General features: G+C 37.7%; 2 protein-coding genes and 1 pseudogene across 2 annotated transcripts; all 3 read right to left on the reverse strand.

Moving 5' to 3' along the window:
• Positions 1 to 207: 207 nt before the first annotated feature.
• Positions 208 to 2,163, reverse strand: LOC103955657 (cytochrome P450 CYP82D47). Its single transcript, XM_048590323.1, has 2 exons — positions 1,174 to 2,163; positions 208 to 825 (listed from the first exon to the last, which is right to left on the reverse strand). Exons 1-2 carry the CDS (start codon positions 2,161 to 2,163, stop codon positions 208 to 210), a joined length of 1,608 nt encoding a protein of 535 aa, XP_048446280.1.
• Positions 2,164 to 3,139: 976 nt separating this feature from the next.
• LOC103955648 lies at positions 3,140 to 6,634 on the reverse strand (annotated as a pseudogene).
• An 8,295-nt stretch (positions 6,635 to 14,929) lies between these two features.
• Positions 14,930 to 18,958, reverse strand: LOC103944460. The gene has a single exon (XM_048590329.1). The coding sequence runs from the start codon at positions 18,956 to 18,958 to the stop codon at positions 14,930 to 14,932; it is 4,029 nt and encodes a 1,342-aa protein (XP_048446286.1).
• Between the last annotated feature and the right edge of the window lie 1,138 nt (positions 18,959 to 20,096).

Here is a 20,096-nt window from a genome sequence, read left to right on the forward strand (position 1 = left end):
AAAAATCTACATCACTCTTTGTTATTATACCGAATTATATACGTCCGATAAAAAAATAGCAAATTATATATGAAATTCATTTAATATTAAGAGATATAATAGTCATTTGGTCCTCCTTAATACTTGTCAATATCATTTCGACAAGGTTACCATTACTGGTTTATTCATAAAAGAGAAATTTCTCGAGCTGGCCCAATCTTTATATATTTATGTATAAAGATTTGGAGGCAGACGCGGTTTGATGAAGACTTCAAGTAGGGTAGATTTCACGTTGGAAACTCCAAAGGTTTCGCTCGTATCAAATGTTGCATTCGCTGGAGCTGAAATCTCAAACGCATGCAGAAAACTCGCCAGGGTCAAAAGCGACAGTTGCTGGCCAAAGTTTACGCCAGGGCACACTCTTCTACCACTACCCACAGGCATAAGCTCAAAATGCTGACCCTTAACGTCAACATCCTTATGGCTAGTGAGAAACCTCTCCGGCTTGAACATAGTTGGGTCGGCCCAAACCCGCGGGTCAGTGTGGATCTTCCACAGGTTCACTAGCAGCCACGTGCCCTTTGGAACATAGTAGCCTCCTACAGTGCAGTCATCAGTGAATTCCCTAAAGCCTGGGAATGTTGAAGTTAAACGCAACACTTCTTTCATAGTGGCTTGCAGGTATACGAGATTGTTGATATCTGAATCATTCACTAGTCTTCCTTTGCCAACATGCTCGTCTAGTTCTTTCCGGACTTTCTTTAGAGCTTGGGGGTTGGTCAGTAAAAATGAGACTGTGAATCCCATGAGCAAAGAGGTTGTGTCACTGCCTCCAGCAATCAAATTCTGCCAAATCATAGTTAATTTTCTCGAAACTAATAAATAACTCATTGAGCACATAAATGTCTCAAATGTGTCCTTAAGAGTATATGGTATATCTATGCAAAATTGAGAAGAAAAGTATATTGTGAATGATGAAATTTGAGGAGAATATGGCATAGGGAGAGTACATTTGTTACACCATATTGTATTACTTTAATATGGAGGTGAGACCTACTTGTATTAATGGGTTATATTTCTATTAAAAAGATGGATGGAATGTTGTGATTTTTCCTTTTTCTTGTTCTTTTGTTTACTAATCAATAAAATAAAATGGCGATGTGAATATAAATAAAACATGCACATAGTACATACCACAACGGTTGCTCTCATGATGGTATCGACATCAAAGGGTGCTTGTTGCAAGACACCTTGTCCGTCGAGGACTGAAAGCATCACATCCATGAAATCTTGATGATCTCGATCGTCTTGAGTTCTATTCTGCTTGTGCTCCTCCAACCAATCCATAGCCATATCATCAAGCTCTTTTGCATTTTTTTTCATAGCCTTCTCATGCCCGCCAAAATCCAAAAACCTAAGCCATGGAAAAGCATCCCCCAACACAAACATCCCCATATAGCGGAAGAGATTCCTCAAGGCCTTGTAACATCGACGTTCGCCCTTCTCATCACTCAGATTACCAATATTCGTGAGGTTAAAGTATCTCTTTCCAGCAACCATACGAAACATCACGTTTAGAGATAAGTCGCTGAGCCACTGCTTCAATTCCACCAAAAGTTGTCCGGAATAGCCATTGTCCTTTGAATGATCTTTTCTTTTGGTCCATACCTTGTACAGCTCTTTTGCGGCCAGCTCTATTTCAGATTCTCGGACATGTTTAAGTAACTCCAGCCTGCGGTTTGAGAGTACCTCTTGGACTATTATTTTGCGCATCTCACGCCAGTAGTCACCGTAAGGGCTAAACCCTGGCATGGCATTATTGTAGCTCAAGATTTCAGCGCCTATAGTTTGGGCACGTGAAGAAATAGCCCAGTCATTGGTGGTGTAGCACTCCTTGGCAACCTCCGAACTACTTACCACCAGAGCGGTGCGGCTGCCAATATTGACGGTGAAGATTGGTCCGTACTTTTCAGCCAAGGCTCCCAAGGTTATATGGGGAGGAAGCTGGGGAGCTCTGAATAGGTGAAGGTGACCTGTTAGAGGCCACCCGCCCGCCGCTGTAGGTGGTTTAGGACCCTTGGCATTGGCAGCAGCAGCAGCTCTAAACCTCCTAACTGTGATCAATAGCAGAGATGTCAAAAGGATAATTAGGAAAGAAACAGGATATGGAATAGGGAACTCCATCAGTAACATTGGAGGATGAATTATGTTCTCGTCACAGTTAAAAATTTCTCCTAACTTGAGAGAGTTGGTGGGGAGGAATGAATTCACAGAAATTGAGACAGGATTCTTATAAAGATGATGAAAGAGAACATTTACTTTCTGGTGTTGTCAAAAACGGCAGCATGCATGTTTGCGAAGTGTCCTCTGTGCGCATAATTTAGCGCAACACTAATGCATGTACGCCAATTGTACAGGTTGATTGTTGCATGTTGTGGGACCATGAACACGTGTTTAATTGCGTATCCTTTACTTTTACAGGAAAGTAACTGTATATCCTTAAAATTGTATTTGAAATCTACTTATATCAAAAGTTGCTGGCAGTGAAGTTAATTTTGTGTATCTAAATAACAATGTTAAAACATTATGCACGAAATCAAGGGATGAAGGAAACAAATTGTTCAAATTAACTTGATTAATGAGCTAGGTTATCTTTTTCGTTTTATGTATGTTCTTATTCAGGAAAAGTATTTCTTATCTATAAGATAATAGCAAAGCCAAGGAACAAATGTTAATATACTTTAACAAAAAAAAGAAGAACAAATGTTAATACAATTATCCACATTCTAAAACTAAACTAAATTAAACTAGTTTTTGGTGCTCTTAATAAAAAATAGGAATTTACTCATTTAATTTAAACAGCAGATGTCGGTTGCAAAGTTTCACAAAAGAAGAGCCTTATTATTATTTTAAATAAATGAAAATGAAGAGGATACTAATTCCTCGGTAAAATGTAGCTAGATGTAGGATGCACAGAAATATATTTTTTATTTTACATTATAACAGTTTTATATATTATTGCAACAAACATGACGAGGGAGAGATGCAACAAGAGATACCAAGAATCTCTCCTTGTTAATATTATCAACACAGCCTCTTTTTCATATCGACCATAATACTATATATTTCCTTTTTTTTTTTTTTTTTTTTATCCATAAAGTTTAGAGGACTCAGACCATAATATTATATAATTCTAAAGCTCTTTGTCATATCAATTGGTGCACTCGACGAGATTTCAAAGGCATGTAGGAAACTAGCCAACGTAAATTGCACCATTTGAAGGCCAAATGCCAAACCAGGGCATGCTCTTCTAACACTTCCAAATGGAATCAACTCAAAATGCTGACCCTGGCTTGAGCCAAATTTTTGGGTCAGTTTGGAGCTTCTAGAGGTTGGCGATCAACCGGGTGCCCTTTGGAATACGGTACCCAACAATGGTGCAATCTTCATTGAATTCACGTGGCCCTGATAATGGTCATACTGGGTACAAACGTAACATCTCCTTTACAATAGCTTGGATGTAGACCAACTTTTTTATATCTTCCTCAGTCACAACTCTTTCTCTGCCTATTTTGGTGTCCAATTCGTTTAGGGCTCTTTCCAGAACATCCGGGTTGTTAAACAATAACGATATTGCCCACGTCAATGTCACCATGGTGGCATCGCCACCTTTTGCAATAACGTTCTGCCCACGGAATATTTGGTTGATTGATTAGGATATAAACTTAAGAGTGAGGCTACATCTATACATTCTTATTCTTTACATTGATAATTTCTGAGTTTTTATCTTATTTAGGTGAAAATATATATTAAAAAATATGTTCCACCTTAACTACTAAGTAGACAAAATTGTACTGTTTGTAATTTTGTATATATTGGTGAGCGGAAAATGTTAGAAAAGCTATATTTTGAAATCATATTTTGTAAATCAAATGATACGGCGGTTGATGGTTGGATTTCATTTTTAAAGATTTAAAGAAAAAATTTAACAATCAACTGCCACATCATGTGTTCTACAAATATTGTCTAAAAAGATGATCTATACCTTCACCCATTGGTGAGCACTCAAATATGTTGCATGAGTTATATATAAAATGGAAAAATCATATATTTTCAAAAAATTTATTGTCTAATGTTTTCAGTTTCATTTTATAGTCTTAATGTGTTTACAGTGTCTAACTCCAGCCTTTTATGGTTAGTTATTTGCATGCAAAAATTAATGAATTATATATATGTACCAACCTTGTGGCCTTGTTGATCGTATCAGCATCAAAACCGCCAAGGTCTGCACCATCAAGCACAGAAAGCAACACATCTATAAAATCCTGCTCTCCTTTTGCATCACCTTTTGCTCTCCTCTGCTTATGCTCCTGAACCCACTCTCCAGCTATGGCGTTCAATTCCTTTGCAATTTTCTTCATTGCCTTCTCATGTCCACCCAAATCCAACCACCGCAGATACGGAACCGCATCACCCACCAAAAACATGCCCAGATAATAAAAAAAAGGGTGCTTTAGATTTTGGCCCTTACAATTCATTATTTCTAGATAAAAACCCATCTATCTTTAAAGATCCAGTTTAAGTCCTAATTTAAAATTTGCAAACATATAGGAACACTATTGACCTATTAATGCAATTTATTTACACTCATGCCACTCATACTTTATGGTCCCTTTTTCAAATTCCTAAATTTATGCCAAATTAAAAGTAGTAGAAAAAGTGAAATAAAATGAAAAAAGTGTTTGCATTAACCGTATCTATGTTAAACTAGAAAAGTAGTTTTTTTTTTTTTTCGTGATATATTTTGTAGCAATTTTATCCATATTAATTGGTAGGTAAATTAGTTTGTTCCAATTATTTAAAAAAAAAAATACTACACCTATATTATATATTTTGAATCAAATAACATTCCTCTAACTTGTAGGTAAATTATTTTATATGTATTGTTATATATGTTAGACACGTTTTGTTGTTGTATAAACATGAGTGGAACATAATATTGTTGATTTTATACATCAAACTGCATTTCTTTTGTTATAGGTAAATTATTTTCCATGTACAAGTACTTATGTTAGGCAAGTTTAGTTGTTGGTACCTACACCCATGGTATAATTGGTGTAGGTAAATTATTGGAAATTAATTTGTAGTTAGGTAATGAACATTTTGCATCATTGGAAATGAACATTTCAAAGAGTAGGTAGGTAAATTAATTTGTTCTAATTATATAAAAAAAATTACACAACACCTAGTTATATTTAATTTTTCCAATTATTAAAAAAATTTATGCTACACCCAACCAAATAACATTTCTCTAACTAGGTAAATTATTTTCCATGTATTGTTAGATATGTTAGGCACGTTTTATTGTTTTATAAACATGGGTGTAACATAGTATTTTTAATACTATGCATCGAAATACATTCCTTCTTAATATAGGTAAATTAGTTTCCATGTAATTAGTACATATGTTAGGCACGTTTTTTTGTTGGTATATTATTTTGCATCATTGTAAAAAAGAGATATTATATTACACCCATGGTATAATTGTTGTAGGTAAATTAATGTGCATGTAGATAATGAAATACAATGTTCTAATATATTAATAAAAAGGGATAAATTCAAAAGTATTCATGAGTAGGGTGAAAAAACTATATCGAATAGTTTTATGAAAATTCAAAACCTTTCTAAAAAATTAATATGCAATAAATTTTTAACATTAATGTCTTTTTTTTTTCTTGTTGCAAAATCATTTACTATTTCCTTACAATTAATTGTCTACATCAAGTATGTAATAGGGGTATTTTAGGCATGTGAAAAATGTAAAATGTGTGAATTAATATGAAGTTAATGAATTTGCTTATGTGGATCCTAGTCATTGGGTTTTCTTTGAGTAAAAAAGTTATGTAGGGTTTTATATAAAGAAAATTGAGTTTGAAGGGCTAAAGTCATATTTTCACTAAAAAAAACTCCCTCAATGCAGTCTGAACCCTACGCGCTTCTTTCTTCTCATCCCCATCGGCAGCTACTGAATACCACCTTCCAGCCACCATTGTAAGAATCACGTTCAGTGTCATGTCCCCAAACCATTGCTTCAGCTCTATAACCACTCCATCTTTCGAGCCCTCCTTTTTCTTTGTACTCCAAAGTTCGTGCAATTCTTTCAAGAAAGTAGTCACTTCCGATACTCGAATGTGCTTGAGCAGCTCAACCTTCCGGATTGAGAGCAACTCCAAGGTGACGATCTTGCAAATTTCTGGCCAATAGGGTCCAGATGGTCCGAACCCAAACATGGCGTAGTTGTAGCTAATGTGGTCTAGAGCCGCCATCTTTGGGCGCGAGTTTAGGCCCAAGTCATTGGTTGTGTAGCATTCTTTTGCGATCTCACTGCTGCTCATCACCAACGACGGATGGACGCCAAGGTAGACAGCGAAAAGGGTCCATAATTGTCCGCCTTGGCTCCCAAAGTTATATGAGGAGGTGTGGAGCCTCCAAACAAATGAAGGTGACCAAATATAGGCCATCCACCCTTGGCTTCAGGTGGTGATAATTTGCCCTTGTAATTGGCAGCTCTCCATCTTCGTGATAAGTAATACACGATGATTATTGTGAATAATCCAGCAGTGATAGAGTTTGCATAAGGGAGAGAATCCATTATTGCAACTTTTTGTGTTATTAGCGCCCTGTCATGCATATATATAGGAGTAATATGGGCTCGTTTAATACCCTATGTTTGGATTGAAATGAACAATTCTTTATTTTCAAGACATATCGATGGGAGAAACGAAAAAACTAACCAACTAAAAGCTAGATGATAGGATTTAAAGGTCTTAGCTTTCCTCCTGTCCACGTATGTTAATAAAACAGAATCTTGGGTTTTAATCAGTGATCCAATTGATGATGATGTTGTATTATAATGATCAATTGTATCATATGTCTTTTCATTCAATGGAAAATTAATTTTATGATATAGTTGTTGTGACCTTCTATTTATGAAGGGAAAATTTGAAATAGATCCAATTTTATAGACTACCTTTTGAAATAGGTCCAATTTTTAGTGACTTTTGACTTTTGAAATAAATCCAATTTTTAGTTATTTGAATCCATTTCAAAAAACCCCATTTATGAAATGATTTTTCATTGTGCTAAAAATGGAAACGAGTACATTAAATGTAATAATGTAAATTGATTTGATTGATCCCGATAGATTGTGAGAGAGGAATCCGAAGAAAACCTCAATCAAAATAGGAGGACAATATTAACCAAGTTCTATTGAAACGGCTAGTTTGTCTGGTAGTGCATGTTGTAAAGAACCATACTTGAACGCTGGAATTGAAGAATTCTGGAATACATTCGTATAACTAAACAATATTCATGCCGAAACAATCTCCTATGAAAATGAATTTTTTTGTAAAGATGACCTTCAATTGAAAATTATTTTGATAATTTCAAACGCTTCTCTTCTCCTTAATAATTGAAAAAAAAAAAAAATTGGCTTATCCCCATAAATTTTAACAAAGCAGCTTAAGAAGTGGACCTCCAACGTCTATAAAAGCAGCTAAAGCAGAAGTGGACCTTCAACGTCTATAATTGTCAACATATTTTTTGATGATGTTTATTTCCCTTGCTTTTAATAAACAACTAGCCTCTCCGCAAGCGCTCACGCGCACACGAGAGACATTTTTGCATCACGGGCGCTACACGCCTCAAAGATGTATTGCTTTCGATATTCGTATATTTCTTAAGTGATCACTGAAAATAAATAGGATCTTATTGCCAAAGGAGATAGCCTCGTCCAACTATTTAGGCAAAAACTTAACTATAATTGAAATCGAGAGACTCAAAAAAGAAAGATTAGATTCTTCTCCTGAATCGCAAATAAAGTACGTGCGGAGACTTATTGGTTTTGCACCAAAACCTATTGCTCATTGCCAAAGGATCAACTAAAATTTAATCGGGCCCTCTCACACATGCAAGAGACCTTCTTAAGTGATTACTGAATATATTTTATTTATCTTAAAACCAAAATTTTAGTTTGGTATTAAGTACTCTTTACTTTTGATTTTGGGTCCCCTTTTATTTCTTTGTTTTCGACAACTATTTGTTTTATTTTTTGTGCGTTTGGCAACTGACATGTGGTTGTCATTCACCATTTTAAATACAAAGAATGAAAGAAAATTCATGAAAACTGAATAAACAGTGTATATGCAACTGATCAAGAAAAACAGAATTCAATATAAATTATTCTTTCTTTTGATCAATTTTTTCCAGAAGATACACATTAGAATAGAATATGAAAAAAAAAAAAAAAAAAAAAAAGAACATTTGGGTATCAATGGAGAATAGCACTTCATGAACATTTTTTTTTAAATTTTATTAAACAATAGATTTTGTTAGATTAACCACCGGTGAGATTCGAACACAAATCATCATGCAAGAGCTCAACTCCTTTCTACCATTATGGTAAAGGTCCACTTGCCACTTCATGGACATTTTGTTTTATGTTTTTCACATGCGTTGAATGGAATTGACATGCAACTAAGTAAGCTAAATATTTGGGATAGGCAATACACAAAATCATCTAAGCAGAAACAAATAGAATTAATATGAAGAGAAAGCAGACATGGATAAAGACAAACAGATTGACTGTGAGTTTTATGGATTTTATTGTATGAACAAACGTTTGCACCGTCAGATTTAAAAGTAATGTGTCTTAAACTTCATGTTTGAACCTATGGTGTAACAAACAAACATATTTGCATAGCAAACCCGGCTACATAATTGCTATTGAACATATGGTGTAACAGAAAGCAGAAGAAATCAATCTGAACATATGAAGACAATTAACAATGTTGTTCTACAAAAAAGAAATGAAGAGAAAGCTTCAATAGTGAGGCCATAACTAAAATTTAATAGCATCCCACGTTGCCTCATAGTCGATCAAACTTCTCTAATTCACCGCGAAGTAAACATAATCCTGAATATTGAGAAAACCAAATTCAATTAAATAACAGTTAATAAGCAGCAACAATGGATTATTTTTAGGGATGACAACGGTTTGGTTTGAGGACAGAAATGTTATATCTATCCTCATACCACGAAAATTAACCATAACCATAAGCGCAAATTAACCATCGGGGATTATCCATAACCATATCCACCTGGTAACGGATTTTCAATCGGTTATTGGTTATATTCATCTTCGTCAAAAAACCAAAAAAAAAATTATATTTATCCAATTGACGCATTATAAATTTTAGTAGATACTAATTTCGTCATTAAATAGCAACATCCAATTACAAAAACTAACAATTTATTTGAAGTTGTTCATGATAACATGCACCAATTTCTTGACAGTGAGATTCTTGAAAAGAGATGAATCTGATAAACTTGTAATATTTGATAATTGATATATAAATGAAGGAATTGTTATTGGCACTCCAAAAATCTCATTCTACACACCAAATTTTCTATATTAGGAAAGGAGTGTAGAATGAGATTTTTGGAGTGCCAATAACACTTCTGTAAAACAATTAAATGAATTAATTTGGTTGAGTATAACAATAAGAGTATTGAATTGATGAGGTTGTTGGTATGCCCCATGCATGATGTTTGGTGCATAATATAGTATAGGGTTTGATGCATGCATAATGAATTAGTATAGGGAGGGATACAGATTGAGGACCCATATAACCATATCCAAAACCATAATCGAATAAAGTTCACGGTTTTTCCCCATATCCATACCATACCCAAATTTTCATATCCAAATCCAATCTATTCGGACGATTATCCATGGTTATCGGATTTAATGGTTAGAATTGACATCTCTAATTGTTTTAATCAAAATATTAACTTGATTAAACAACCAAGTCATCTCACTTTTGCCTCACAAACATAAGCTGATGAAGCTAGCAAGATGGTGCAATTCGTTAAGCTTAATAGCCTTTATGCACATAAAATACCTTTTCCAAAACACCTAAATATATTTATAAAAAAAATGAATAACTTCAATGCTTTAAGCCATAGGAAGCTGTAGAACAAAGTTAACATGAAAAATGAATAAAATGACAGGCATATCTATAAACAGCAGGAAAAAAAGGAAATCATTAGCGCTAAATTAATCAACTTAACTATCTCGAGAGTTATTGGACTGAAATGATGCTAACCATATGACAGAGAAACAAATAAAAACGTGTAAATTCATAAATCAAAGTTTTAACTCAATCAAATATTATTCCAATGAAAGTTGTAAAATGCAAATAAAGCCATTTAACAACAAATTGTTTCAACCATTTGACTACCCGCAATGTAGACAAAGAAATCTGATGCTCATAGTACATAACTGCTCTATTATTTTGGGTTGCCATCTCCAATTGCTCCAAATAAAAGAGAGGAAGCGTGCAAAGGCAAAATTGGAGGCTTGTCTTGAGTTCTTGAGTTGGCACTGGCGGCCGTCGACGACGTCTCCTAACCTGTAATGTGCTAAAATTATCGATTCAACAGAGAGTGTTTAACTAAATCTTATCTCATTGGCAACGGCACATTATAATATCAGGCACATCTTTTGTGTTTATAGATAATAGAATTTTACACTTTTAAGTAGGTATTTTTCATTTTCAGAACAACAATGCAAACCTTTTTAAAGCAATCGCGATTCTATCTCTATTTGAATACAATACCATTGAGTTGAGGTTCTCAATTTTCTTAGCTGCTTGTTGCACCATCTTCTTTCAACTTGGGCTTGTTTTTCGTCCAACTCCAAAGCCATACGCTCCCTCTCTAACTCAGTCCGCACAGAAAGTACGCATGTCCCAGAATGCACTTGCATTCAACTAATTACAATAAACATAAAGTGTAACTCCAAACCTGCAATAACGTGTTTTGCAGATTGAGGATTTCCTCTGCCCAACGTTCTGAATGATATAAAAGAGAACTACAAATTGAATAACTTGAACTTAAAACTGTATCTTTTCCGTTTCATTTTTCCCTGCTCGAGGCCCATTCAAATTGGAAAGAGAACTACACAACCACTGTAAATACAAATCTTTAAACTTTCTCCAAAAAATGAGATCACATAGAATTGAATTTTAAGCGTGAATCTAAGGCAAACGTACCAAAATGCCCATGATCGGTTACAACACACCACCATTTGCCATCAACTTCAGTAGGTCATCTCTCGAAAACTCCTTAAAGCCCTTCTGCAACTGCATTCATTTGTCCTTTTCCACTGTCAAGAGCTTCAGTGAATGCTTCCTCCGCCGCCACCGGCAACACCACTTCGTCACCCGATAACGTCGACTTCAACCGGCAAAACGTCGGACCAAACCACATTTTATGCAAAAAAAAAAAAAAAAAAAAAAAAAAGAATCAAAATTCGAAACTAAAGGTGCAACATTTGAAGAGTGTGGTGTGGGTGGTTGAGGCATTTCAACAAACACTTACCTAGAGTACCCGGTGCAACCTCTTTCGGAGGTGCTGCTGCAGGAGAAATTTCGAGCTAATTTGACAATTATCAAGGAAAATTTCAAAAATTAATTGGTGATTACCGATTCCGAGACCAGATTGGAAATAAAGGATGATGGCGCCCATTGAGTACCTTCGCAGCAGTGTCGAGGTCTCTCCAACATAACTACTGGTTCGAGAAGATGATGGGATTTGGTGACGATGGGATGGACTCCGTTACTTTAGGCAACGATTCGGTTGTTGTATGGAGGAGTAAGACCCATAAAGAGAGAGTGGAGGAGGAACGGGAAGAAGTTGGAGCGCAAGGATAGGGAAGTTGGTGTGCGGAAGTTGGAGTAGGACTACTACAACAACTGTTTCAAATACAGTTTCCAACTCTCTGGACGTCTAATTTGTGTCCTCTTTTTTCTCTCCTACCCCACGTTTTTACTATTTTATCCCTATCTTTTTATATTTTTTGTTTTTCTCATAACTGTAATTAAAGGGTCAATTTTGGATTTATGAATGTTTCACCGCGTTTACCTTCCGACTTTATATATAGACTAGCCTCTCTGCACTAACGTGCGTGAGGGATTTTTGTATCACGGGCGCTACGTGCCCCAAAGATGTGTTGTTTTAGATATTCTTAGATTTCTTAAGTGATTATTTTATAAATTGTGTTTGTGTCCATCACAACAATTTCTTATTATTTTCAAATTTTTATTATGTTCAATCATCTAACTTAGTCTTTTTGCACCTACCCATTGTTCCCAAAAATGAAATTTATGAATTGTACACTAACCAATCCACCTTTTTTTTTTTTTTTTTGCTTGCTAATTATTATGGTGTCTTTTTTTTTTGGCTGATAGAATTTGATTTCACGAAATGAGCTATGCTTGATCATTATTATGACTTTGGTAATTAAGTTACTTAGTCAGTTAGAATTTTGTTATCTCCATCAGTACCATTTTACCCTTATATATTGTACAGAAGAAGATCAAGAGTTAGGTTCCTTAAACTCTCATATAAAAAATAAAAAAATATTCTTAATTATTTAATGTTGTATAGAAAATATGAAATGATCAATATATTTTGTAGCAAGAGGATTAGTGGCTGTATTAAAAGGGTGCACAACAATATTTTTTTTTATGGTGGACAAAAAGGTATTATGGGCAATATTTGGCGTCATTCGAGCAAGTTGGCAAATCATTCGAGCAGGTTGTGTGGAGGGGTCTTTGTAAATATCCTAAGAATGAAAACAAATAATTTTTAAAATTACCATAGCACACGTATAGCACATTAAGATAATCAAAAGTGAAACTCATAATCTAACCGAAATTTGTCAAAGCCTCCTCAAACAAAACCGAAAACAAAAATAAAAACTTACCCATTGCCAAAGCCTCCTCAAGTAAAAAACAAAATGCCAAAATCAATTACATAGAAAACAAATTTAAACCTCGTCACTTGTTTGTTCCACGATTGGTAAATTCCAGAGACTGATTTGTAGAAGAAATTAAATTCAATAATTCTGTGAAAATGCATGAGAAGATTAACAATAAGGAATAAGGAGCATTGTGACAAAGAACAAAATACAAAAGTTTAATTAATAATTGAGAACTATAGAGGAGGAATTAAACTCAATTAACAGTAAAAAAAAAAATTAAAATAAAATAAAATACACATACTTTATCGAATGACCAATTCTTGTTGGTTTTTCACCAATTTCATCTTCTCCTCCGGGCTCCAGCAAAACAATTTCAATTTGCTCTTTTCAGGTTCTTTTATTGTGTGCTTTACTTAGATCTCCTTCCGCAAAACTGCTTCCTCTCCCACGTTTGAATTTTTTTTCATGCACAATCGTGTTTATAGTTCTACAAAACTACTCCCTTCACACGCTTCAAGTGTTCAACTGCTGAATAGCAGTTCTAATTCTAAACATATTAGGGTTCTTTTTATTTATTTATTTATGTTTATTCCATTAGTTTTACAATAACGTGAGTCTGTAAATACATTCTCTCCCACGTTTCTTTCCTCAATTTTTTTCAAAATTTTCTAATTCTAAACATATTTGGTTTTTTTTTTTTTTTTTTTCATTTGATCAAATTTTTCAATAACGTGAGAGTTTGTAAACTAAAACCTGCAGTCTCTCTCCCACGTTTCTTTCCTCAATTTCCCAACATTTTTTTTCCTCTTTTTCTCATTTTTTTAACGGCATCCGTCTCTTTATGTTTTCATCTACTTTTTTTTTTTTTTTTTTAAATCAAGATGAGTACCAATATTGCATTCATGGGTTATCTATTACATGAACTCGTGACCAATATGCGTTTTAATTTCTGGTTTCCTATGTATGTTTTTTGTATTCCTTGCTGTCAATTTATAGTAAAAATTTAATATTTTTTTCATTACAGTTTTCTATTCGGTTATGAGTTTTTTACCAATTTGTCCTTATTTTCTGATCTTTTTTGGGTTTGATTGTGAAGCTTTGAGGGAGGGTTTGATTCATCCAACGAATAAAAACAATCTTGGCTAAGAGTGTAGAAAAAGTATATCTCACGTAAGCATCTCCCATGTGTGTTGTGTTTCATTTCACTATGTTACCCCTATTATAAGCAGTTACTTTTGTGTTTCATACTATATTTTTGTACCATATTTTTATACCACCTTAGGTGGCATTTGATATAGCTATTTCATTTGAATTAATCAGATTTTTAAATTTAGTTCATTATTTAATAAATTAATAATTAAGAAAAACTAGTTAATTAAATGATGATTGTGATATACGAGGAGTCTTTCTCCTTAATTTCCTTGTGTTTTGCAATTTTTTTTAAATAATGTGACTGTTCACATCAAATATCATCTAAGATTGTATAGAAATGTTATATAAAAAGATAGTATGAATAACATTACTTTTTAATAAATTGGCTCGCTTGCTATTACAAGGCAGGTGTCTCGTTTTCCTAAGTGCTAGTTCAAGCATGTACAAATTGTTGACTTTTGATTTTTTTTTTTATTTTAAATTTTGATCAATGTTGACTTTTGATTAAAGATAATGCTATGGATACCAAATTTGTATACAAAGTTTTAAAAACTAAAGGACATGAAAGTTGATGATTGATTTATTACTTAAACGTTGATAAACGTATTTATTCCTATTAGTGATACATCATTTAGTTTGTAAATTTAATCTTTCTAGCATTATCTTTTGATTAAACATTAATACAAATTAGGTGCCAACTGCCATTGTTTTTTATCATAATTAAAAATAAAATAAAATAATCAGATAAAGCTTTTTTTTCTTTATCTTTTTTTTTTAAAATTATTATATTGTGTTCCAAAACGACAATCAATCGCACCATTTGTTTTTTTTTTTTTTTGAACACCAGTTACCATATCATAAAAGGCCTACAGAGAGGCAAACAAACATACAATTAACAAGCAGTGACAAGGGGTAAACCACAAAGACCCCTCCACCAAGTAGAGGCGTCACCCCCGGCACCACCAAAACAAATTAATAAGGACAAGGTAGCCCGTCATTATTCAAAACAAAGACCAACGAAGATGGGGGCCTAACAACCCAAACGACATCACTCATCTCTGTAAAACCACCCGATGCAATCTTGTGAGCCACGCCATTAGAAGAACGGGGCACCCAAGACCATCGGCAATCAAGGAACTTCCCCCCCAGCTGTTTAACCCGAGCCAGCACCGGGAATGCCTCCCAACTACCCCTAGACAGCGAGCTAGATAAACAATTAATCGCTTCAAGGGAGTCCGACTCAAGAATTACATACCTTACACCCAAGTCTTCACCGAGCTGGCACCCGTGCAACAACGCATAAGCCTCCGCTGCAGCAGCAGAAGGTGCAGATATAGCATACCGCGCTGCAGCCACGAATTTTCTCTCCATGTCTTGCGCAATCAATCCAACAAATCCCATCTTTGAGGCCTTGGACCAACTAGCATCCACATTAATCTTCACAAAAGGAGAGGCCGGAGCACACCACCGCGCCATCTGGGTACCCCTCATCCCGTCACCCCCTCCCCTCACCCCAGCCATAGCCTTAGCACCAAAAAACGAGCTCATAGCCGCAGAAACATCAGCCAAGACTTTTAAAGGGTTAACAGACATCCCTTTGAAAACAAGATCACAACGAGCTTTCCAGATACACCAACAGGTAAAAACAATATAAGATTGTCTCCACATTGTATCTCCAAAGTTGCATAAATTCGGAGAGAATACCTTCTGAATCCATTCCAGCCAAGACGGAAGAGAAAGACGATCCAATTTATACCCCAAAGCCCCACCAAACCAAATTGGCTCAACCCAAGAGCAAGAAAGGAAAATGTGCTCAATGGTTTCATCATGGCAGCAGCAAATAGGACAAGTAGAGGTCAGAGAGGACCGTCGTCGGTACAGGGCTTCCCGAGTAGGAATACAATTATGCATCGTAAGCCACAGGAAATGTCGCAACTTGGGGGGCACCTCCAGCTTCCAAATCCCCTTCCAAAACGCCTTAGGAACCCCACGAACAGAAGGCCGACGCTTGTCCCTCCTGGCCAGTGATCTACCTTGCAGCCATCTATAACCCGACTTGACCGAATAAGTACCGTTCTTACTCAAATCCCAGATAAGCCTATCATTACGACTTAGATCCCTCAAAGGCGTCTCCTCAATAGCCTTCAAAGCCTCCCCCGATATGAAAGGCTGTAAAAAGTTAAGATTCCACCGCCCCGACTCCGCACAGATAAGCGCACTGACCCTTAAACTGGGAGTAACCGCAACCTGGCCCACCGGCACCGGATGTCCAAGGGGCAAGGATGGAAGCCACCTATCCTGCCACACCCGCACCTCCTGACCGCCCAAAATCTGCCAATGGGAACCCTCCTTGATCACGTCCCTGCCACAGATGAGGCTGCTCCATGCCCAAGAAGCCCGACCACCTTTCTTTGCATCCCATATCGAGCAATGGGGAAAATACCGGGCTTTAATCACCCTAGCCCACAGCGAGTCCGGTTCCGTGATTAACCGCCAACACTGTTTAGCGAGCAGAGCATCATTAAATTCCATAAAGTTTCTAAAACCTAAACCACCCAAGTCTTTTGGCAAACCCAAAACCTCATTTGAGACCCAATGAATCTTTTGGGCTCCCTCCTTGCAACCCCACCAAAATCCAGCCACCAACGCATCCAATTCCTGACAAACGGCGGCGGGGAATTTAAAAATGCACATTGGGTACGCCGGAATAGCTTGGATAACAGCCTTAATTAAAACCTCTTTACCGGCACGAGATAGAGTACTTTGTTTCCACCCTTGTAGCTTTTCCATTACTCTTCCTTTCACATAAGCAAGACCACGCTTTTTCGACCGGCCCCAAATAGCAGGGACCCCCAAATAGGTCCCCGGATTGCTAACCACCGCCATACCAAGGGCATTCCCCATCTGATCTGCGTTCACCTTCGGAACATTTGCCCCAAAGAAAACACTGGATTTCTCCAAATTAACCTTCTGCCCAGACGCCACACAAAATTTGTCCAGCATATGTTTCAAATTCCTGCAGTTTTTCACATCTGCCCGCAAAAACAGAAGGGTATCATCCGCAAAGAAGAGGTGAGAAATCACGGGTCCGAATCCACCAATCTTTACACCCTCCAGCTTACCTTGGTCCACCGCACCCTGAAACAGTTTGGAAAGAACTTCCCCCACCAAAATGAATAAATAAGGAGAAAGAGGATCCCCCTGACGGAGACCCCGCGAGGGAGCAAAAGACTCTCTAGCCTGCCCATTTAGGAGAACAGCGAACTTCACAGACGAAATACATCCATTAATTAGCGATCTCCAACCACTGCTGAACCCCATTCTTTCCATTACCGCATCCAAAAAGTCCCATTCAACCCTACCATACGCCTTCTGCATATCCAGTTTAATCCCCATTTCAAATCTGTTCTTGGCTTTCCTTCCCTTCAGATAATGAAACATCTCATGGGATATGCCAATGCAATCCTGAATTTGTCTACCCGCCACAAAAGCATTCTGAGATGGCGATATGATTTTAGGCAATAATACCTTCAACCGGTTAGCAAGAATCTTTGACAGTATCTTGTATGAATAGTTACATAGGCTGATAGGCCTGAACTGCGACACAAATTCCGGATTAGGGACTTTGGGAATCAGAACTATATTAGTCTGATTTATCAATCTCGAACCCGCAACGTCCTGAAGCAACTCTCTGATCAGAGCCGAAACATCCTCCTTCACAATCTCCCAGTATGTCTGATAGAAGATCCCCTGGAAACCATCGGGGCCGGGAGCCTTAAGACCTCCCATATTCCCAGCAGCCTCCTTTATCTCCTCCTCCGTAACCGGTGCAGTTAGCGCCTCATTCATTTCTGTCGAGACCGAGGGATTAATGCAATCTAGCAGCGACCCCCAGTTACGATCCCCTGCCGAGCTAAAAACTGAAGAGAAATGATTATCCACTAAATGGCGCACCTGAGATGGATTTTCCACCCAGTTCCCATTCTCAGCCCTAAGCTTCACAATCTTATTTCTCCTACGCCTCTGAAGGGTTGAAGAATGAAAAAACTGAGTGTTTGCATCCCCCTCCCTCAACCATTTTACCCTCGATCGCTGGCACCAATAACTCTCCTTTTGGAGTCTTAACTCATCAATCTGCCAAGATATCTCCCTTATCTCATCATAGTTTGGACCCCAGTCACGCTGGAGTGAATCTAACTGGGAAAGAAGATCATGGATCCTGCTACCCCGCCCCTTAAATTTAGTACGATTCCACCTGCTCAAGCGATAACGACAGTCGTTCAAAGATCTCACCCACATATTCACAGGGCTACCATGATGCCGTCGATCCCAGCACTTTTCCACCAAATTCTTGCACTCTTCCTCCGAGACCCAAAACGCCTCAAACCTGAACATCTTCCTTCCTTTCTGCCCATCAGATATAGAACTAAGAACAATTGGGCAGTGATCCGAGGCTAAAACCGTTTCATGCATAACATGGGAGTTCGGCCAGAGTTGCTGCCACTTTTCATTCGCCATAACCCTGTCTAATCGCTCCTCCACCCAATCCCCTTTTCTCAGCCCTCTCCACGTGAATGTTGGCCCATTGAAACCCAAGTCCATCAACTGAGAGGAAGACAGAAACTCTTCTAAGAATCTTGGTCTGTTGTACAAGACCTCAACTCCTCCAGACTTCTCATAATCCCACAGGAATTCGTTGAAATCCCCACCACAAATCCAAGGTATATCTGTGGGGGTAAAGTGGTTAACCATCCAATCCCAAAATAGATTTTTCTCAACTCTATACGACGTTCCGTACACACCCGTAATCCTACTCCATTGCGTTTGCCCTTTAATTCTCATCACAACATCAATAATATGCTTGGACGAAAAGATAATATTAACCTCCAGATTGTCCTCCCACCATAAACTCAACCCTCCAGAAATTCCAATTGGCGAAACATCAAATCCATGTAAGTAACCCAATCGCCTCCTCACACCTAGAATTCTATGATCTTTCATCTTAGTCTCTGATAAAAAGATCATAGAGGGTCTCTTTTTGCGAATAAGCCCATGGAGAGCCCTGACTGTCGTGTCCGACCCTAGCCCACGACAGTTCCAAAAGATATAACTCATGGCTGGCCTGCGGCTGTTGAAGGCCAGCCGCCACCGCCCCGAGCCAACTTGCCCGCCTTCCTTGTCACCATCCTTCCTTTAGCAATATCCGACCCCCCTTCCAGTACTTCCTGTCCTCCAAGATTCTCACTTATTTCTTCCTTATCTTCACCCGTCGTACGGACCGCTCGTTCCACCGATAGGTCTCCTTCCTTGCAATTTAACCTCCTCCCTGTCTCTGCTGCCCTTCCTTGGTGATTCTCTTCCGTATCTGGGCCCTTGAATTTCTTCTGTTGAGCTTAAGTTAGCATCATATCCTGTGCTTCCCCACTTCTTTTACTACCCCATAATGGTTCATCATCCTGGGCGGACAAAATGTTATTACCCCCCTGGACCTCGCTCGACCTTCCTTCCCCCACTGTTTTAATGCTTTCCATTTCAGAGCAGGAAAACGTATCCTCTGCCTCCCCCCGCATTCTTCTACGCCATTTTTTTTGACCTGTGCCCCGACTCTTTGATGCTCTCCCTGACTCCATGGTTTGATTTCGCTCCATTCCTTGAGCCTTCGACATCCGTAAACTACCTTGATTCTGTGCAGCCGTGATGCCCGATCCGCGCACCACCCCGGCCTGCCGGCGTTCCCCCCTGCCCACATACTCTACTCTCGTCGATATCGCCACCTCCCTTACCGGCAGTGCCTTCATCCACTCTCCATACGCCACCTCCCCATCTACAGACATCTCAACGGAACATTCAGTATTGATATGCCCAATCCGTCCACACCTGTAGCAAAAATCTTGAAGCCGTTCATACCGAAATTCCACCCAGGTTTCCTTATTTGAATCTCTTCGAATCTAGCATCCCTTGAATAATGGTTTCTCCGTATCAACTAAGATTCTGATTCGCAAAAAACCACGAGCGTGTCCGGGATCCTCCATGGCTATAAATTTCCCAGCCTCTTTGGTTACACGCTGCACATTATCGATAGAGGCTAAGCCCAGCGGAATTCCCCTTATTTGAACCCAAAATGGAACAGCATCCAGCT

The sequence above is a fragment of a genome, unplaced genomic scaffold (assembly GCF_019419815.1).
Source record: "Pyrus x bretschneideri cultivar Hongxiangsu unplaced genomic scaffold, Pyrus_bretschneideri_v1 Contig1, whole genome shotgun sequence".
Classification (NCBI taxonomy): domain Eukaryota; kingdom Viridiplantae; phylum Streptophyta; class Magnoliopsida; order Rosales; family Rosaceae; genus Pyrus; species Pyrus x bretschneideri.

Excerpts from the sequence above, each read along its gene's own strand:
- LOC103944460 (XM_048590329.1), bottom strand. The coding sequence starts at position 18,958 with ATGAAAGATCATAGAATTCTAGGTGTGAGGAGGCGATTGGGTTACTTA.
- LOC103955657 (XM_048590323.1), bottom strand. The coding sequence starts at position 2,163 with ATGGAGTTCCCTATTCCATATCCTGTTTCTTTCCTAATTATCCTTTTG. Across the intron at positions 826-1,173 it reads TCATGAGAGCAACCGTTGTG|AATTTGATTGCTGGAGGCAG; the intron begins GTATGTACTATG and ends ATGATTTGGCAG.